The sequence below is a fragment of the Podarcis vaucheri genome (assembly GCF_965113315.1).
Source record: "Podarcis vaucheri genome assembly, chromosome: 1".
NCBI classification, from domain to species: Eukaryota; Metazoa; Chordata; class Lepidosauria; order Squamata; family Lacertidae; genus Podarcis; species Podarcis vaucheri.
In genome coordinates this window covers 31,989,716-32,010,557 of record NC_138759.1, presented here as the reverse complement: position 1 = coordinate 32,010,557, position 20,842 = coordinate 31,989,716, and the positions used below count along the sequence as shown (strand labels likewise).

The following is a 20,842-nucleotide window of genomic DNA, read 5'->3' as shown; positions in this document are numbered from 1 at the left end:
AGCAGAGTCACGGCGATGGAGTGGGGCTTATGGTGGAAAAGGAGGAAATGCAAGCAAGGAGAACTGGATTACCGTAGATCAGTCACAGCCCCTCACTTAAGTATGTGAAAATGAAACATAAGTAGAAGGGCAAAGGACCAATAGGCACTGCAACAAGAGCAGAGTTGGCCCCCTTTTTATTGGCCTCATTCCTGAAAGAGGTCAATGGTAGAGCACATGGAACCAGTCCCAGGTTGAATTCCTGATCTCTCCACTTAAAACGATGTGGGATAGCACAGCTGCAAGAGACCCCTGCCAGAGACCTTGGAGAGCTGCTACCAGCCAGTGTCGGCAGCCCCAAACATAATGAAGAATAGCTTTGGTATAAAGCAGCTTCACAGGAGAACAAATGCGGTTGAAGTAAACAGCGTCATTATCATGTTCATGGTAAAGTGATCTGACTAGTTCACTAAGAACCAAAATCAACCAAATGTTCATGGTAAGCTAAGTGACTTCATTCTCAGCAGAAAACAAGCTCAAGTTCTATCTGCTCTCCAATCCCTCAGACCACAGATCTATCAAGAACGGCAGGCTTTCAGAAAGGAGCCAATTTTGGCAGTTCTGGTGCATCTACCCATTCCCCTCCTCTGACCAAGCAACTTGTTTTAACAGAAAGTTCCCAATTCAAAAAAATATTTATTTTTTTATTTTTTTACAATAGTTGAGGTTAATACTTCTTAATAAAACCTTGGCAGGTGTGGCCTGGGCCAGGTCCTTGTGCAAGAGATGTGCAGATTTCCTTACAATACCTTAGCCACCACAGCAAGTGCAGGATCCTTTAGAGATTACTTTGAAGAATCCTGCATTTGCTGCCCACTCTTACCCAGAGGTAATTGAGCAGGGACTCCAGGAGGAGAGAAAACTGTGTGAGAATTCACCATAGTCAAGAGGTCCTCTCTAAAGTGGTCGTTCTGAGAAGTTGGGACCACTGACTCCTGCACCCATTTGTAGGCAGAATAATTATGTCCATTATGTTCTGGTTCTAAGAAAATATTACGTTCCTTCATAAGGAAATCTTCGTTATTCTGTAGAAAAGGCTGGGCTCGCAGAGAAGTCAACGGTGGGATAAGAAGTCCCATTGTTCCTGCCAAATGTCCACAGCTCTGCTAATCGTCTCCTCCTTCCGTGAATTCTTCCTCATTTGCTTCTTTCTGTCTGTCCACTAAATGTTTAGCCGGTATGTGTGTCTTCTTCCCCAGCCTCCGTATTGCAAAAGTAACTCCCAAAGAAAAAGAGAGGCATGAAGGCAGAGAGGTGGGTGGTGGTGTTGTTTTAATTAAAGTTTTTCGAAGTGGGTAGATTGTCCTTGACTGCAGTGTAAGAAAAGCCAGATTACAGTACCTTCCTTCAAGTACTTGTTTCTTTTTGACCTGGGAGCAGAGAATGGATCGCTGCAATTTCTCGGCTATGGTTGGCACTGGGTCCCTTTTCAACTGCATTTGCAGGATTTCACCACCATATTGGAGAGCTGCTCAACTTTGGGGGTCCTTCCGACGTAGTACAGGATGGTGAGAGGCTCCAGATCCTGAGGCACGCAGCAAGGGGAGGCGGATGCTTCAGGATTCAGTGTATTGTATAGGCCAAGTACCTGGAAAAGCAACCAGGAAAAACACACGAATCTGTTTAGGCCAAAACACAAATTGCCATTAGGCAGAAAACATGCTTCTCTTCAGTGATCTTAAACTGTGGAGCTTACCACACCCAGCTCCACCGCTAACATATTTAACAGCTTGTTAGGCAATATGGTTATTAATTTGCAGCAGCTGAGTAAAGCCCAGCCTGAAGTAAGAAACACGAGTGCAACCCTGTAGCCCTCAGACCTCCACTCTGCATTCGAATAAGCAAAGCCTGCTCTTTTAAAAACAAAAATCCCTGGGTGTAACCATCCTATGGCCCTGTTTGAATTTCAAGAAAAACAGCTGAAAAAAATCAACTTGCTTTGGCCAGCATCCGCAGATCATGCTGGATTTAATCCAGTCCCTCTCGGGTATCTACATTCTCTCCCAGCTTTTTGAATCCTCTACAAATCCAATGAGGTCTCTCTCTGCTCCATCTCATATATTGCCAGAGAGAGGGGGGGGGAGTGCCAGATGAGAGCCCTGGGAGACTCTGACAGATTCTTCCGCCTCCTCCTTAGTCTTGGATCTGAACCACTCTTTTAAACATCTAACCTTAGAGCAGTGCTTCTCCCCAAAGGCTGCTGCTTTTCATGCAAGAGGGGTGTTAGTGATTTATGGGGGGAAGAGTCACAATCTGCTTTTATCCCTACTAAAAATGCCTCTCTAAATACTGAGGAGTCTGCCTTACTGTAAAAGAAGAACAATTTTCCTCAGCCTACAGAAGCCTGCCTAACGCTAACCATGATGGCACACGTTCTAGTCCTCAGCTTCTCCCTAAACCCTCATAAATCATCCCTTTAAGGTTTGAAATGACAAGGGTTGCGGAATCCCCTCTACTGGCTTCTCCATAATGGACACCTTTGACCATTTTTTCACAGCTTCATCGTGCTGCTGGCACACTTGCATATAACTAGAATTTGACTAGTGAAGGGTTCTCTTCCTTCGCGAACAGGAGTTAGAACTTCCCTTCGCTCCTAATAAACAGATCCTCTCGCACTGTGTGTGTCTTTCCTTAATTATATTTAAACCTTGCCCTGCCCTGTGGGCTCAGATCAGCTTATGGCAGCTTCATCTAGGTCATGTCTATCCCCATAGGGCTCACAACCTAAGTAATAGCGTTTTATTGAGCTGCATTGGGGAAACTCTCACGATGCCCTCTCTCCAATATAAAGTCTTGCCCTTTCCACATGCTCTAGGAAATGTTTCCCTTGAGACCATAACACCATCTGTCAGGCACTGGTTTTCTGTCATTTTAGTCTGAGGTTATGACATAACATCAGCTGCCTTTAAAATCTTGATGCTGCCAAGTATATTGCCAGAAAAACACTACCACTTCTTCCATAGGGCTCTCTTCTTTTTGGGTCATCGAGGAATGCAGGAAGCTGCCTGTGCTGTACAGATGCCAACACTGCTTGGCTGAGCAGCTGAGACCAGCCACTAGGGATAACATAGATCTCCTCTACAAAAAGCCACAACCAGGAAACGCTTGCAGTGCTTAGAAATAGGCATCCCCGCAACTGCACAATGGATTGTAGACTCTACTGTGCCACACAAGTTCAGGGACTTGTACCAGAATCATTGGGGGCGGGGAGTTTGTGGCTTGCATAGGTGAGAGCAAAGCTTAAAGTATACAACATCTGACCTATCTCAAAAATCAGGGTGGGCTTGGATGGAAGGATCCCAATGACTATTGTACGTCTTGCCCTTTCCCAGTTTTCGTTTCCTACTCTGTAGTTCTACACATCCTGTACCTTATTACATTGTTATGCATATGACTCCTTCCCTTCCTATATTCCGTTCCCCACCCAAAATATTCCAGCTGGACAGAAGTACATTTATGGTAACTTGCATAATTCATCCCATTTCCAATACCTCAGATTAAGAACTTAATTCGTTCTGGAGGTCCGTTCTTAACCTGAAACTGTTCTTAACCTGAGGTACCACTTTAGCTAATGGGGCCTCCCGCTGCCACCGTGCCGCCGGAGCACGATTTCTGTTCTCATCCTGAAGCAAAGTTCTTAACCCGAGGTACTATTTCTGGGTTAACGGAGTCTGTAACCTGAAGCGTCTGTAACCTGAGATACCACTGTATGAAGAGGACATGAGGAAACATGCCAGAGGCAACCAGGTGTATTCAGTAGCACAAGTACTAGAATTTGACCAGTTAAATTCAATGCATGCGAGAAGAGCAGCCTCAACCAAGACACATCAACGATTATTCCCAAGTTCGCTCAAAGGCGCATCCATTCTGCAGAAAGACAACTACTGAGGCTGCCATTTGCCAAAGGCCTGAAAGTGAGTACAGAGCTGAGATGGCAGCTGAACCCAGGACTAAATCTAATTCTCACACCATGTGAAACAGAATCCCTGGGTAGAATACCAGCTGCTAGCAAACTACTCCACTCTAAACTTTGAATTACGTTATGAGAAGCCTAAATAGGTACAGTGGTGCCTCGCAAGATGAAAAGAATCCATTCTGTGGTTCTCTTCGTCTAGCGTTTTTTTCGTCTTGCGAAGCAAGCCCATTGACAGATTAGCGCTATTAGGGCTTTTAGCGGCTTTTAGCGGCTTATCGGATCAGCTGATAAGCGGCTTAGAAAAAGGGGGGGAAGGGGAAAAACCCCCGCAGGAACTCACAAGACATTTTCATCTTGCGGAGCAAGCTCATAGGAGATTCGTTTTGCGAAGCACCTCCAAAACGGAAAACTCTTTCGTCTAGCAAGTTTTCCGTCTTGCGAGGCATTCGTCTTGTGGGGCACCACTGTATACTGATTCTGAGTGTCCACAGAGTGCCTTTCCATCAGTCATGCCACACCAACATGAGGCAGATCAAAGTCTTGAGCATTATAAAAGAAGAAAATAAAAAATGGCTCTAAGAATTAGAAAATGTCATTTCTCTATACAGATTTCCTTCAAACTCACACCCCCTAAGGCCTTCTATTGGCAACTTCTGCCAAGAGAATTTATTGGCAATTCTGCCAATAGAATATATTCTGCCAATAGAATGTATTGGCTAAATGTATTGCTATGCTTTCCTTTGAAACACATCAGCGAAGCCGGGAGTGGGGTGGGGGTCTTGTCATCTGGGGGCACTGGACTTTCCTACACTCAGCCCAGGCTTGTGACTCAGTGAACTAACACAGCAGTTTGACTTCACCCATGGAGGTGCACTCTATTGTCTCTTGAGACAGGCGGATGCCAACAACAGTTCTGTGAGCCTCTATGAACTATGATTTATTTATTTTTTAAGTTGTGGGAGACAGATCTCCCAAATTCTAGGTTCCCTGCTAATATTAAGGAACTGATGTACCGTGCTGTGAGTTGTGTCCGCACTGCGGAGGTATGGGCAAGGTCCAGAGCAGAAGTTGGCGAAGTATCCCTTGGGTTCGTGGACCCATTTCCAGCCCAGGTCTTGCCGAAAGTCAATGTAGAGGCGACGCACACAGCAGTTTTCCTCCATGTTCCTGGAACAAAAGGGTTTGAAATGGAATCAAGGGCTTTGGAGAAAGAGGAACTATACTGCACCATAGTTTTCACTTGGTGCTGGAGGAGCTAGTAGTGACCTAGCAAGCAGGATTTGAAGTCTACCAGCTGGATATGGCAGCCCAAATTAAGTTATGCTGCCTGACAGGAATTGGTTAAATTTGTAACTACTTGCCTTTCCACCAGCGAAAGCTATGGGCAAGGACTTCATATTGCACAATGGACCGCCCGCCCCCCTCAAAAAAGGTTCTGGGGGGAGGGTCAGGGGAACCTCCAAAAAAGCACATGGCGGAGGAGTGTGGGTCCTTTGATCAGGCAGGCTGAAATGCCGAGAGGAGGATCAGAGGCATGTGACCCTGAATACCTATTTCACCACAACTGAGGGAAACACTGCAAGCCATTGAGCTCCGCACGTGCTAAACAGGAAATGTGAAACTCAAAGGCACCCCTCATTGTCAAGCACAATATTTGACTGAACTAGCCATCCCTGCTTTGCATTGGGCTTCCAGAACGTTTCCCCATCACAGTGCAAGCATGGAAACAAAATGAAAACTAGCCAATTGCCAGCCTTGCAGCTGCAGAGCAATCAGGTGGAGCCACAGTTAACCCCAGGGGTGAGGTGGAAGGGAAGGAGAGGGACCCCTCGCTTACCTAAAGCAGTAATTGGTGTCGAGCGCCCTTTTCTTCCTCTGGCTTCTCAGGGCGGGGCTCCCAAGTCGGTGTGGGGGCAGCATCATCAGGATCAAGTGGGGGTTGTGCAGGTCCTTCTGCTTCTTCAAGCTCCCCAAGTCCCCACGCCCCACGTGGCTGTCCTCACTCTCAATGCCTGGAAGGGGAAGGGGAAGGGCATGAGCAAAACTGCACGGCCGCTCTAGAGCTGCAGTGGAAAATGTTGGAATCCATGAAGGATGTTTAACAGGAGGGCAGCTTGGGAAAGTCTCCAGCAGTCTGGCCTCTGTGAGGTTCCTCTCTAAGGACTGCAGCCAGCCTTGCCAGGAGAAACGAGGCTTCCTCTTAGCCTGAAACCAAGTGTTGTGGGTCATTTGCTTTATAATTTGTAAACTGGTGGTGGAGCCATTAATCTGCTCCTCTTGTTACTGGTTTCAGTCTCAAGAAAGGCCGAGGAAGATTAATGGCTTAAGGAAGATGTCAGATGACTGGAACTGTGTGGCAGAAGGAATATCCAGGATGTGGGGCCTGTGGGTATTGTGGCCACAGCCCAGGGCCCAAAGCCAGGCAGCTGCTAATGTTGAACCTAACTCAGCCGCTGGCTGGCTGTGCCACCTCAGGCTAGATGCCCAAATTCTTCATGCCCACATCATGACAGCTGGAAACTAGAGTCTAACCAAGAACGCATCAGAACCGAGTTTTCCAGAGAGGCTTTAACTTCAGCAATGTATCTGCTTCGCACACCTTTATGCAACAGGATATATATGCAGTGGTGGAGCTACATTTGGGGGGCCCTGAAGCTTGAAGTGTCATGGGGGCCCCTTCACAACCAGCAACCAAGAGGTGGGGGTAGCCACTGTTATCTTCTTCATTGGGGTTGTACCATGACAGATTACCACACCTTGACAACATCTGTGTGACCGACTTTTAAAACATTGGGACTGTTGAAATATATACCAAAAACAAACGAACAACCTAATCCATTTAAGTCCTGCGACTCAAATTGGGTCTTACTAGACCTAAAATTTTTAAGCAATGTAGACTACTGTTGCTTTTGGGGCCCCTCCAAGAGTACAGGCCCTGAAGCTTAGGCTTCAGTAGTTTCATAGTAGATCCACCCTTGACTATATCCCTTCACTTTAGCATTCTGTGCCAGTTTCTCTGTCATGGCCTTTCTCCAAAGAGTCCTACGAACTGTTGTTTGGGGGAGGTGCTTAGAATTCTGTTAAAAATGCCTAGAATCCCTCACAAAACTACAGTTCCCAAGATTCCCCACAGAAAGGAGATTACTATCAAACCCATGCATTTGTGAGGAACGTGTGCCTCCACACTTCTGAAGTACTCCCTGCCCTCCTATGCACAGGTTTATCATTAAGAAACACAGCAAAAGCCATACAGAAACAATGTTTTAAAAACACTCCGATGCAGATGGGGAAATGATTCATTTCTCCTGGTGGCCCATTCCGCTGCTTCCCCCTCCAATCTCTCCCCTGTCACCTTTGAACTTGATCTCCAGCACCTCATGCAAGTTCTCCAGGATGTCGCCATTGGACTGGAAGGTGTTACATGGGCAGTGGATGCTGATCTCTAGTCCCAGGTTAGATTCTGTTTGGAGAGAAAGAATTCATGAGAACTAGCAACTTGATGTCCCTGCGATCCAAACAGTTCTTTGGCAATTCCATTTCCTTTGTCCCACCAATGTTTTTGGAGACAACGGGACTGACATTCTCCTATGTTGCTGAAAATGGGGGCGGAGTTTTACATGCAGTGAATATGGACTTTCTGCCCAAAGTGGCGACTCATGATGCATTTTCCTATCCTGCTCCATGTTGCAGAGTTGAAGTCACCTCATGTCCTGATATCATCCAGGTTCCTCACCTTTGCTCCCCAACATTGGCTGCCAGTGGCAGGAATAGGAAAATGCATAATGTAATGATATTAAGACAGGGAAGATGCTATGGAGAGAGACCGGGGGGGGGGGGGAGGAGGTAAGCAGACCCAGGTTGCTCTTTGGCAGCAATCTCGAAAGCCTTCTAGGGATGGCGGAGAAATTTGATTCTAGCTGCATTCACATGGCAGTTTATTCAGTTATTGCAACTTTCCCCTAACTTTTAAGTTCTGCATTATATCTGAGCTTCCACACCACATAAAAGCCACTGCTAGGACTATAGAGGAATATAGTGCAAGTTTAGTGCTCATATCTATATAATTTCCTTCCAGAAAACAAAAATCAGTCTGCAAATTTTATGGAAACGAGTGCTAAACTTGCACTATATTCCATTATAGTTTTGCCATGTTTCACTATAGTTCCAGAAGTGGTTTTTGTATCATGTGAAAGCTCAAATATAATGTGGAAATTAACAGCTAGGGAAGCAACATGTAAATGCAATAAATGACTGTGTGAATGCAGCTTCGGTTTGCATTTAAAGCCGAACCTACTAAATTTGCACTTTCTGAAACAGTACAAAACACAGCTTCAAAATGCATGCCTCTCCAAATGCAGTTTTCCCAACAAATAATATATGCAAAAGTGCATGTACTAGGATAAAGTATGCTTGAAAATACATAAATCAGTGAACATAATGTTCAAAACAGCATTATATTAGACATAATGGCTTGGGGGGAAAGTGTGTATTAGGCAAAACTGCGTACAAATATGTGGCTATTAGGAGAAATGCCCACTCAAATGCTAATAGATTTTCATTTAAAAAATACGTATATGGAGATGTGGAGAACTGAATTTAATATTGGAAAAATGAGAAACTGATAGAAAGCAACACTTAACGATCCACTGATCCCTAGCAGTTTCACTTTGATGCTGTTTCAAGTTCCACTGAGATTTTGGGTTGTCACGTCCTTTTGAATTTGTATGAATCCATCCATTTAAGCAGGATTTTCCTGAATTATGTTCATAATAAGATTTAGAGCCCAATCAGAAAACACACAAGGCTCCAGACCAATGATAATTTGGTGGGAGAAATCCCACAGAACTTATTTCTAAGTAAATATGAACAGCATTAGGCTGCACAACTCTCCTGTCCTTGTCTTTATATAAATGGTTGAGACTAACAAGAAAGCTTCTTTTTGGAATTCCGTACCGCAAGTCAGAAATCCCACAAAAACAAAACAACCACAAAACACTAAAAGCTGCAACTGGGATCTTTGTTGGGAACAGTAACACAGGTTCATCCGTTTTACATATGTAATTTCGACCTTGAATTTGCCTTGCACTGTCATGGAATTTGAAAGCTCTGGCAAGGGGTGGGGGAAAGAAGCAGTAACCAACATATACTGTGCAAGTGGACATTGCTAGCTGCAGTCAGAGGAATTGTCTAAGGCTCTTGAGGATCAAGCTAGAAGCAGCCATTGGATCTCAGCACCTGTTTAATCTTCCCAGCTGGTGGCAGCTGCTGAATCCCACATCTTGAATTCTATAGCTGCCGGTATTTCTCCTGTTATTCTCTGATGAATGCCGAGCTCTGCACCAACTGTTATATTGCACAAGCCGCAAAGCCCTGGGTAAGGTACCTGCTGCTTGTATCTGCAAGCGTCACCTACATCAAAAGCTATGCGACATGCATGCTACTAGTCAGATTAACAGCTTTGCACTACCAATAGTTCAGTCCCTGGACTCTGGCCAAGAAAAATCTAAGAAGCGTAAAATCGGCTTCTCCTCCTAGAATTTATTGCCTGCATACCAGCTTTGACTGGCACCCAGATACGACTGTACCTGCAAGGACAGGCCAACTATGAATCAATATTCTTGCCCTCAAGATGCCCTCATGTCCAGCAGCTTCTTGTGCTAAACAGAAGCAAATTTCTTGCCAATTCCTCTAAGACAGTGTAGACATCGACTCGATGCATGTTGTATGAGTGTGCATTTGGGTTCACGATGGGGTGACAGATTTAGCCCAATATCGTAGCTGACCATTGGTGCACCCCCTTACATGAATTCCACCTTCGTAAGGGGGTGTCGGTGCAACACATGTGTGTGCTCACATGTGTGCATGTAGACGAGAGCATGGCCTCTACATGCTAAATCTGAAAATGGAAGAGTTACAGCGGTGGTGGTACGTCAATGGTGAAGCCTGCCAATGGTGACATCTGACAGGATCTCTGCTTCAGTCCCTTATTTTTTCCAAAATGGTATGTCCCCAACTTTCCGGAACATTGTTGATTTAAAAACAAAAAAGCAAAAACAGCCATCATGTCACAAAAACATGGCAGCTACCAGTGAGAGCTTACATTTTCCTTTTAACCCACAGTGCCCTGGAATGACAGAACTTCAAAGGCACGGCATTTTGAGAAAACTAGGATGGGAAATGCAGTTGGGCCATTCGATGGCACTTTGGCAAGACCCCCTCACAACCCTGGCACAGCTCTGAGGGGCTTGTGGTGCCATTGAATCAGTGGCACTCACTGGCAGTCTCATGCCAGTCACCTCCACCTGCAGTCGGGATACCAGTTGCCCATGAGACCTTTGGGGTTGGGTTCCCCCACCCATCTGACCTTTCCAACTTTCCTTGGGCTAGTTTGGTCTACCCTCTGTGCCATTGGAGTAGGGGCACTGGGGCAGGGCACAACAGCAGAGTCAAGCAACAGAGTTGGCAGTGGCTTGGCAAGAACAGCCACAGAAGCAGTGGGGGGGGGGGCACTCTCAACTTACAAGTATGGACCTCCCTTCCAAGTTAGTTGCCTTGGTTTTCTGTAGCGTGGACAGGATTTCTCCCTCTGATTTTGGCCTTTCAGTCTGTTTATCTAAGAACTGGAGCAGGTTAATGAACTACTTGAGAAATGGACAAAATTATTGGCCAGCGAACTCTCTGAACAGCACTATTACTTAGGTAAAGGTAAAGGTACCCCTGCCCGAACGGGCCAGTCTTGACAGACTCTGGGGTTTGTGCACCCATCTCACATCTATTGGCCGGGGGCCAGCGCTGTCCGAAGACACTTCCGGGTCACGTGGCCAGCGTGACAACGCTGCTCTGGCGAGCCAGAGCCGCACACGGAACGCCGTTTACCTTCCCGCTGGTAAGCGGTACCTATTTATCTACTTGCCCCCGGGGGTGCTTTCGAACTGCTAGGTTGGCAGGCGCTGGGACCGAGCAGCGGGAGCGCACCCCGCCGCACTATTACTTAGGATGACGGAAATCCAGTGAAGTGCTTTGCTCAAAAGCATACTTCCCCCAGAGAGGTTAATTACTCATATATCTGAAGCTGCTGAGAAACCTGTCAGAATGCTTACATCCTCACAAAATAGAATGAACCGATGACAGTTATTACTGGTTAAATTTAGACTCTTTTGTCTGCTTCACAGATGCTGTAGTCACCGAGTGAGCATAATGCATCAAAATGGTGATTTGCATGTCTGGATGGCTTGTAGAACTGGAAAGACTTAGGTTCAAATGCCCACTCAACCACCAAGTCAATAGGTGACATTCAGCTGACCATTCCCTCTCAATCTAACTTACCTCACAGGGATAAAGAAGAAATATATGAGGATAAAGAAGCAAGTTTATGCTACCCAGAGCCCCTTAGAGGAATGGGGAGGTCGAAATAAATATGACTGGGTGCCACAGATATCATGTCAAGCGTAATGCCTTTCTCCGAGGTCAATATCCTCTTTTTAGCTCTCCCTATTTTGATTCGTATTCCCTTTCCTTAATTAATTGCAAATGTGTACTGTATTACTTGTTATAATTTACATTACTTATTATTTGAGGTATTTATATACCGCTAAACTTCACAAAGCCATTGACATCAAATTATTATTAAATTATCAATAATAATTATACAACAAAAACAAAAATGGGAAATAAATCTTGTCTGAGAGCTTATTTCAGCTTGCCTCCCCCTTGGGGCAAAATGTAACGTCTTGCCTTCATTTTGTTGGGGGAGACAGACAGAGGGTCAGGAAACTAAAAAATAAAAATGGACAGTGGAAACAATTTAAACATTGTGCTGTGAATGGCGAGTAGTTCATTCTCGGTGACGAGTTATTGACGGACATGTCTGCGTGACCACCTGATCTAGACAAAGAGGATCCCCGAACCTACTTCCTGCTGCACTCACCTCTATGCAAAAGCCATTCTCGCACTGTGTCTGTGACATCGAAGGACAGCCACTCAGGGGAGCCGCGCGTCATCACGTTCCGGCCACTGAGGTAGCGCTGCTTTGCAATGTGCTCATCAGGTTTCAGGATCTGCATGGGGAGGAGACACACAAGACCACCTGCTCAGTTCAGCAACAGCAGCAAGTGTGTCTTGCCAAACTAGAAGGGACTAGGACAATCCTCTCCATACAAACATTTGCACGCTTCCCGTGTGTTACCGATTTGCTGGATACGAAGGCGATGAAGCCCAAGAACGCTCAGAATAGTTGCTGCTCAATGCAGAGGAGAATCCCTCCAAGTTCTGTACATGCTTTAGACAGGAAGAAGTGAAAATATACAGGAGAACACACAAGGATTGACTGGGTGTGATGAAATGCAACAAGGAGGCCAGTCAGAAACTGAAGGCTGATCTGCTGCACAACAGCTAGGCAAGCGGCAGCTAATCGAATGGAAAACTGCTGGAAAATTCCACATGTGCTGCCTCCTTGCGCATAGGCCAGCTGGTCCTGTGCCACTGCTTACAGGATTCTGCTTCCAGCGTGTCACCACAAATACTGGGAAAGCAACGCTGGCAAAGAAGGTACTAAAGGGCCAACTATACATTGCACAGGCAACTCCCCATTTATGCGAGGGTTACGTTCCAGGATGATGGGAATTGTAGTCCAAAAACAGCCAGAGACCCAAGTTTGGGAAACCATGAGTCCTAATGTATGTAAGGAAATAATAGAGCATTGGAACATGTACAATGTTCCAATGCTCTATTATTTCTTTAAATACATCAGGCTATTCCCTGAAGTACAGCAGCGTTTGCTTTAAATGGGGGAGTTAAATCAGATGTAGAAAACAAATGGGAAAATGGGAGGATGGAGAGATCATTTACAAAACGCTCCCCTAATGCTACAGCTTTGCACATTTCTTCCCCTCCCACATTTCTTCTTTGGGTGCAGAATATTGTAACACCATTAAGAGAAATAACATTAAATGGTGTTTAATAACAGAGGGTCCCAGTGTTAGCATTTATGTTTTCTGGGGAGACGGGGCAGCAATTAGACACTTCACTCTGCCCCAGCATTGAGCTTGCTCACCTGAAAGAGTTCAATACGCTGCTCTGTGCGTTTCGAACTGAGGTTTGGCACTCGCAGGACCCGAAACTCAGCCCGGAAGAGGTTGGTGCTGTTCTTCTCTGCCGAAGACACGTTGAAACGGAACAGGTTGGAAGTTACGCCTTTGGGGCAGTAAGTCAGTTCATCTAAAAGAAAAAGAAGGAACCGAAATAACCTATTAGCCAGGATGGCCCATAATCCAACCGATGAGAGGATCTCAGGCTCATAAATTGAGCACTTGGTGACAGCGTTATTAATAGCTGAGACAGGGTCTAGCTGCACCTTGATTCTTCTCCCTAAATTGTGCAGGAGAAAAATCCCCATTGCTTCCAGCATTGTCATGGTAGACAGTCGTTTTGCCATGCTGGCCTGAAGGAATCAGTGGTAGCTGATGCCAGGAGAGGAGACCTACTGCTGGTGGAGTCAATGACAGGCAGAGCCAACTAATTCTCATTTTATTACCACCCCCTTGCCTGCTGGTTCTGCCTGGGCAAGACTGAGACTGAGCAGGAGGAAACTGACAGCCAGGGCCAGTAGGCAAATGGGGGCAGGCTGCGTTTGGTGGCACAGTGCCCTGCTCACTCTAAAGGACCAGCCTCCTCTGCAAGGAATAATCCAGGGGTAGGCAAACTAAAGCCCGGGGGCCAGAAATGGCCCAATTGCCTTCTAAATCGGGCCAGCAGACAGTCCGGGAATCAGCATGTTTTTACATGAGTAGAATGTGTGCTTTTATTTAAAACGCATCTCTGGGTTATTTGTGGGGTATAGGAATTTGTTCATTATCCCCCCCCAAAAAAAAATATAGTCCGCCCGCCCCCACAAGGTCTGAGGGACAGTGGACAGGCCCCCTACTGAAAAAGTTTGCTGACCCCTGTAAACCAACAAACCATATGTTAAATTCAAGAACTTCACTGAATTACAATGCACTGAATTACAATGGCTCAAGAAAACGTATCATTTTGCCCATAGCTACGTTCCTGGCAGTAGCTCAGGGGTATGGATGATCTCTGTGTCTCATGAAAGAATCACTTGGATACACATAACAAAGGCGAGGGGAATGCAGTCTCCAACAGGCACTTGACCACCCAAGTTCACTACCAGACTGGAAGAGGAAACAGGGACACCCAATAAGAAGACAGTGGTTTCTACAGACTTGGGGGATTCCCTAGGTATGCGCAAGTATATATAGTTGTACATATGGCACAGGATCGCCATTACTTTGGAAATGCAAATCTTTCACACTCTTACATGCTTACAGCCACGAACCCTGTTTCAGAACCAATAAGGCCATAGCAAACACGCTTAGGGCACCAAGTGTGAAATAGTCCCATGTAGTCACCAAGTCACAGGTAGTGAGGAAGGTAGCTGTGGCTTCTACTGAGCTGCTGTTCCTGTAAGTGGATTAACAATTCTCGGCATCAAGGAACAAAGAAGCCCTGTGTCCCAGGCACATTCACTACTAAAACACTGGTTGCGTTTTAGTTTTCTCTTTCTCTTTTATACTGCACATTCGTTCGTTTCTTTAAACCCATTCCATTCCCAATGCTCGGGACAAGCAACAGTGGTAAAACTTATAATGGATAGATGTTTACATGCATAGGAAAGCAGGAGTGAAAAACCTGGAGTTTTTTTTTTTCCTGTCAAGGACCGCATGCTGGTGGGAGACAAGGCTGTGGGCAGGATCAGAGCCAAAAGTGGGTGGGGAAACTCCTTCCCTCCCACCTTCCCTCCTCTCCCCCCCTCCCTCTCTCATTCCTGCCCATCCAGATTCTGGGGGATGGCTAGATTGTTTGCAAACAGCTACATGAGTTTGGGCAGAGGCTAAAGGCTGCTAAAAGATGACCAGTTGCACCCTGGTCACCAAAGTCAGACTGGAATATTTAGAAAGACCAGGGGAAGGCTGGGTGGGGTCCTTGGTTCACGCAGATACAGAGGCGGCTTCCCCAGAGGCAGACAGCTGTGGTGTTCTCAGCTGCTTTTTGACAAGCATGCCTGGCCCTTTGGGAAGCCTGCCACGCTGAGGCTAAACATGGACCGCAGCCACCCGTTCTCTCTTTGCGATGCACTACTGTCCCAGGGATGAAATGTTGGAGAGGCAGGGCGTGTTTGTGTGCATGTGTAGGGAGCTTCCTCTTTTATCACCATCTGGAACGAGGATGTGAGGCTGCTCCTAAAATATCGGGTCTGCTTTCCTATCAGAGCTTAAGCTCTCCTCCTCCTGCTATCTCACTTCCCCTGCTGGACCGAAGTCCTGGAACAGGACAAATACTTGCGAGGTTTCTGGTGGATGGTTTGGAGCCAGAACAGTTTCCTGTGTGTGTAAACTCAGATTTGCCTGTATCAATCCTGAAACCCTCCATGGAATAAGGCTCTCCCCGCTTCCTGAGGGAGAAAAACGGGGAGGAGACTGGCTTTGGCTCCACATTCATTCTGAATCACCACCTGGCAGAGGGACAGAGCCATGGGAAAGTTGAACATCAGCCACTTCTCCTTTTTTAAGACATGGGACCAAATCCGTTGCTCAGGCAAGTGGCTGGAGCACCACAGATTTCTGCAAGGCAAATCCCTGCTAAATTTCAACCCCATCTTCCTCCCTGTGATCTCAGTTCAGTGGCATCTCTTGGGATGAAGACAACTTGGTCCCAAAGGACTAACAGAGGAGACGCCTTTGCCCATGGAGTCTGTGGCTCAGCTGTTATCACTGTATTGTGGAGATACACAGTTACAGACCGAGAACATACCTGCCCGGTAGGCTAAAGCCATTCTGCCAGAGCAACCCAGTTCCACCTGGCGGCACCTCTCTAACAGCTTCTTCTGAGTCTCGCCACCCCTTCCACCTTTGTCTTGGCCTGTGCTTTCTCCCTCTACACCCAAGTAAACTGCCCTAGCATTCTGAATAGGCTCACCTTGGGCCAACCACCTTCCCATGTTTCACTTTGACTAATCTGCTCCCTCCTTTCCTCTAGGTAGCATTCCCCACTGGCTTTAATCTACATGAGCATCAGCACAGCTGTACGGCAGGGAGAAGCCCAGCAGCTGCCATGTTTCCTCTCGCAGCAAGTGAGGGGGGCATATCTATTACAAAAGGATCTTGACAACCTCGCCTCCATTTCCCCAGCTTCTTCATAGTGATTTATGGGTTCCAACTTCCTATTTATGGCGAGTCTAACTTTAATCAAGAGCATCTTGGGGCAATGGCATGGTCCTTCTGCATCAGATGTGTGCAGCCAGTGGACATCCAGATCTTGATGGGCTACAATCCTCTCATCACCCCCAACTACTGGCCATGCTGGTTGGTGTGATGGGAGCTGGAACCCAACAGGACCTGCCAGGTCATAGGCTCCCATTCACCATAAATGTAGATCCATTATTAATGGTTATTGACACCTCTCTTTCCCTCATCCATTTAGATGAGTTATTCTGACTTTAAAAAAAAAATCATTACATTAATCATGTAACTTTTATGCAGGTCTTTGATCAAATGAATATTAGGAACCATTCACTTCCACAAATGAATCTAGCTGAAATGGCACCTTAATACCTTATTCCAGCATGAAACAACAGGGCTGGTTCACATGTTGTCTTTTGCAGTTGTTATACCCAAATACTTGTGGGAATGTAATGTGTGAATATATTACTGTATATTCCTGAATGACTTCCCTACCAGTATGCAGGTAGATAGAACACAGGAGACGCTATGTGCCCCTGCACTAGATCACATTTCAAGCAGTCACCTCTAAAGTTTCCATTTGGTTTTGGGCTCAAGGACTTCCCTGGACCCATTAACAACAGCTATATGTTCCCAAATTGTTTTCAGAAGGATCATTCGGAGAACTGATCCTGAAACTGGAGTGTGCAAATTGGCTCTGGGCTTGAAATTCACATCACCAAGAAGAGACAGGACCCACTGAGAAAAATACAGAAGTGGGTTAATGGAGTGAGAAGGACCTGCCGAAATCTCCTTCACAGCTGGCGAGAAAGTTACCGCTTCCTAACATTTTGTTCAGGACATTGTAGTTTGGTTGCTCTCAATGGCTGGATCTTCCTCAAGTCTTCTGGTTCCCCTACCTCATGTAATCTGGCTCTGTACACAAACAGAATAACAGAATCAGGTTTTAAATCAGCAGGGTTGGTTTGCTTTCATGGGAGAAACAGAGAGCGCTGAGATGAGTTTTACCCTCTTGTCAGAAGTTGAAAGCATTTTGGGGTCCTGACTGCTCTTCCCTGGAGAGTTGATGTGGAGCAGCTGGATCAACTGTCAGGGTGTTTAAGATGTGCGCTTCCACCTACCGCATGCTCTACCAGTGTATTTGAAAATAATGTTGAAGATTACAAAACTCCAGCCAGTCTCCAGTGACCCTTCTAAAGGAAACCAAATCTAGGTTGGCGCTGCCCCTCTGGAACTTCTCACTGTTCTGGGAAGCTGGGCAAGAATAACAACACAGATGATGGTTGGCTGTCATCACAGCGCTGGCATTGCAACAGCAGCGCTAAGAAAAGCTGATACCTCCTGACGTGACTCCACATCTGCCTAGGCTCAGCCTCTAGGGCTCCACATTGCCACCCCTCCGTGTGAGGAGACACAGATGCACAACATCTGCTTAGCATCTGCATCTTTGTGGTGCCTCCTCAGCACCTTCCTTTCCCCTGCCACTGATAAAGAGGATCTGGCTGCTCTGCTGTGCTTCCTTCCTGTTAGTAGCTCAGCGACCATCTCCTCTGCATTGGGAAGAGGCTGCCCTGTTACTCCAGCTTTTTCCACCTCTTTTCCCTCATCCTCCATGCTTCCCCTCGGCTTGCTCTCTGGGCTGCCCCCAGTTCTTCTTAGACTCCATTTGGAGACTTGGGGTAGCATCCAACCAAAAAAAATCCTACTTCTTCACCACCACATGCCCTCAACACAGGGAGAGGAGAGGTGGGGGGATTTAGTTTCTGCAGTCAAAAGTCCATGCACTAGCCTGCGTCTATTTTGTTGGGTGCTGGCTTTGGTTCCCCTCTCGAAAAGGAAAGTGTGTAGGTTCACATGGAAGTGGCTCCTCACATGGTTTGGCCACTTCCACCATGCTAACACAAACCCTCTTTGTTGAGGTGGGGATAGCGCTGGCTGGCAAAGCTGGGATTGCCCATACTGTGTGGGGAGCTACTTTGTAAAAATGGTTTCCTGCCTGGAAAGACATCCGCACCGTTTTGTTTTTGTGCAAAGCCTCTGCGTTACTCAGGTCATGCGACCACAGTGGTGTGTTGGGACGGTGGAAGGAGTGGATCTGAGCCAAAGGGCTTCAGTGGCTGAACATTTTCCCCTTACATTCCCCTTACGGCTGCAAATCCAAGTGTGGGTTGAAGAGTTGTGGCTATGCCTGATCATGCCCACCCCGCTTTGCCACATGCCAAACATAACCCAAATCCACTCAACTCGGCTTACCTCACTATGCCTAGTGTTCATGTATGCGTGCATGTACCCCACAAGGAAGGACTCTTGCCCAGTATTTGTGGTGACCGCTACTCACATATGGAACATTTTAATGCATCTGCTTAGCCCTTCAAGGATACGTTTGGCTTCCAAGCCTCATAACGCCTTTTCTCTCCCAATCCTGAAGTACATCCCTCCCCGCTCTCCCTCTCAGCCTCTCTTTTCCCACTTCCCTCCACCCCTCCTACTTTAGTTTTCTAGACATTGGCTCGGTTTCCTGTTCGTTGGCTGGATTTGGGGCTGATGTTATTCCAAGACACTGAGAGCTGGCTCAGCTCTGGCTTGCCCTGGTGCCAACGCTGCTCAGGCTTCTTCACCTGCTGGGAGGGGTAGTTCCACAGCAAGTGCCTGCCTTCCACGGCTCAGGGTTTCAAAGCAAGTTAGCCTTCTGCCAGCCTCTTCCTGGGCTGCAAGGCTCGCTTTCTTCAATGGGACTTGCTCCCAAAGTGTGCACAACATCGAAGCCCCTATTGTTTGGGCGCCTGCCTCTGAGCCACATTTCCACAGCTCCTCCAACCTCTTCACATTGATCAACATCCTGAAAGATACTCCTGCCATCCTCCTCCGGTTGCACCCCTCCCTCAACAGCACTTGGCCACATCCTTCTTCCCACCCCCAAACCGCTCTGCTGTAATTCAAGAGCCCACGAGGACACCTAATGGCAGCAAAAGGAAACATGGCTTTTGCCAGGATCTCACAGCCCCCAGATGATTGGAAAACCTGCCTATGCAATCAAAGCGTTTGCCAAGATTCCAGGCCCAGTTTTGAAAAGTGTTTACTGCGGGTACAAAAATCATGGATACATATGAACAAATGTCAGTGCACAGAGAGCGCACAGCTTACATGTAAATCGACCAGACCCACACTTCCATACATCTGCCACAAATTCACAGCCAGATGCATTTCATTCTCTCACTCGAATGCTTCCCCCACTTCAACCTGGACACACAAACATTCCTTCCTGACTCATGGCTGCTTCGGATATACGGGTGCATCCAAAACATACACTGGCAACACGCACAAGTCTTTGCAAAGACAGACAGTGCATCTAATGCTAGATTAGCTGAATAGCCGATATGTGTGCAAGGATACTACTTGCAACAGCACAACTGCCTTGGCATACACTCACAGCACATGCACTGCAGTCAGTGGTGCAATGGGCAGCTGTTGCCAACCACTTGATTGGACAGGATTCTGCATCCCAGAGAAAAGGCATTTCAGCTGCCAAGACACTGCCTTCCTGATTTCAGCAGCTCAGGCAGAGAAATTCTCTCCATCCTTGCAACCTGGAATTCCCAGGCATTTATGAGAATCAGAATAATCCAGGGAACCAAGCCTTGGGTCTTCAAATCCTGGGTTCAAATCCCAGTTTACCCATGTAACCATACCACTCTGCCTCAACTTTCCATCCCTAAAATGGACTTAAGAGTAACCCAAGTCAGATGTGCTCTCCCAATCCTCTCCCCACCTTGGAGATTTTAGTTGCACAGAAACACCTCTTCCAAGCTACCTGGGCAGCCTCTGAGGATCTGATTTCCAGCTGCGAATCTTAGGCATCACCTCCCCAACAAAAGCCCTTTCGGGGACACAGGATTCGGGACTTACTGTGCTCCGGGAAGCCCTGGATCATGTCAAACTTGTGGATCTCCTTGGCGTAGTACTCAGACTCGGTGTGGTCCTGGGAGCAGCTCTCCTCCTTCTCCTCCTCCATCTCTTCCAGGAGCTCCCGGGTGCTGTTATACAGAGCCAGGATCTGGTAGGGCACGTGGCTCGGCCCCACAGTCTCCGGGGGGCTGGTGAGGCGCAACTTGCTCAGGATCTGGCCCCGGATGGCCTCCACCCTCTTCTTCTTGATGTGCTCCAGGTCCAGCGTCGTGCAGGAGGACAGCGACAGGCTGACGGTGGCCAAGCTCAGCAGGGAGAGGAGCAACAGAGCCCTGTGCAAGTGCATCTTCAGGCGCGGTGACGGCAGGGAGCGGGGAGAGGAGGAGGAGGAGGAAGCAGCGGCGGCGGCGGCGGGACGCCCCCTCGGCGGAGAGCGCGCGCGCGCAAAAGGGCGCCGCCGACGAGGCGGATCCTGCAGGCTGGCGGCGCTCGGCGAGAAGGTGCATGAAGGAACTCCCCGGCCGCGGGAGCGAGGGGGGGACTTCTAGGAAGACGCGCGGGCAGCCCTCGGGCAACGGGAGCGGGAGGAAGCGGAGGGAGCGAATCGGCGCCTCGCGCTGCCGGGGTCCCTCTCCATGAGTCCGAAGGCGCACAGCGGCCGTCGAGGGGGCTCCAACCGCCGTGCCTGCGCGCCCCCGCTGCTCCCCGGGCTCACAGTTACGCGGCGCGGCGCGGCTCCGGA

General features: G+C 47.5%; 1 protein-coding gene across 1 annotated transcript; it reads right to left on the bottom strand.

Annotated features, from left to right (window-relative positions):
- Window positions 1-669: 669 nt before the first annotated feature.
- Window positions 670-20,578, bottom strand: TGFB3 (transforming growth factor beta 3). The gene is made up of 7 exons (XM_082233914.1): window positions 20,101-20,578; window positions 13,008-13,171; window positions 11,883-12,012; window positions 7,308-7,415; window positions 5,793-5,967; window positions 4,969-5,122; window positions 670-1,627 (listed from the first exon to the last, which is right to left on the bottom strand). Exons 1-7 carry the CDS (start codon window positions 20,444-20,446, stop codon window positions 1,469-1,471), a joined length of 1,236 nt encoding a protein of 411 aa, XP_082090040.1. The 5' UTR covers window positions 20,447-20,578; the 3' UTR covers window positions 670-1,468.
- Window positions 20,579-20,842: the final 264 nt, after the last annotated feature.

Coding starts and splice junctions, on each gene's coding strand:
- TGFB3 (XM_082233914.1), bottom strand. CDS start 20,446: ATGCACTTGCACAGGGCTCTGTTGCTCCTCTCCCTGCTGAGCTTGGCC. Junction 7,416..11,882: donor AGAATGGCTTTTGCATAGAG/GTGAGTGCAGCA, acceptor CTCTCCAAACAG/AATCTAACCTGGGACTAGAG. Junction 5,123..5,792: donor GACACCAATTACTGCTTTAG/GTAAGCGAGGGG, acceptor CTTTTGTTCCAG/GAACATGGAGGAAAACTGCT.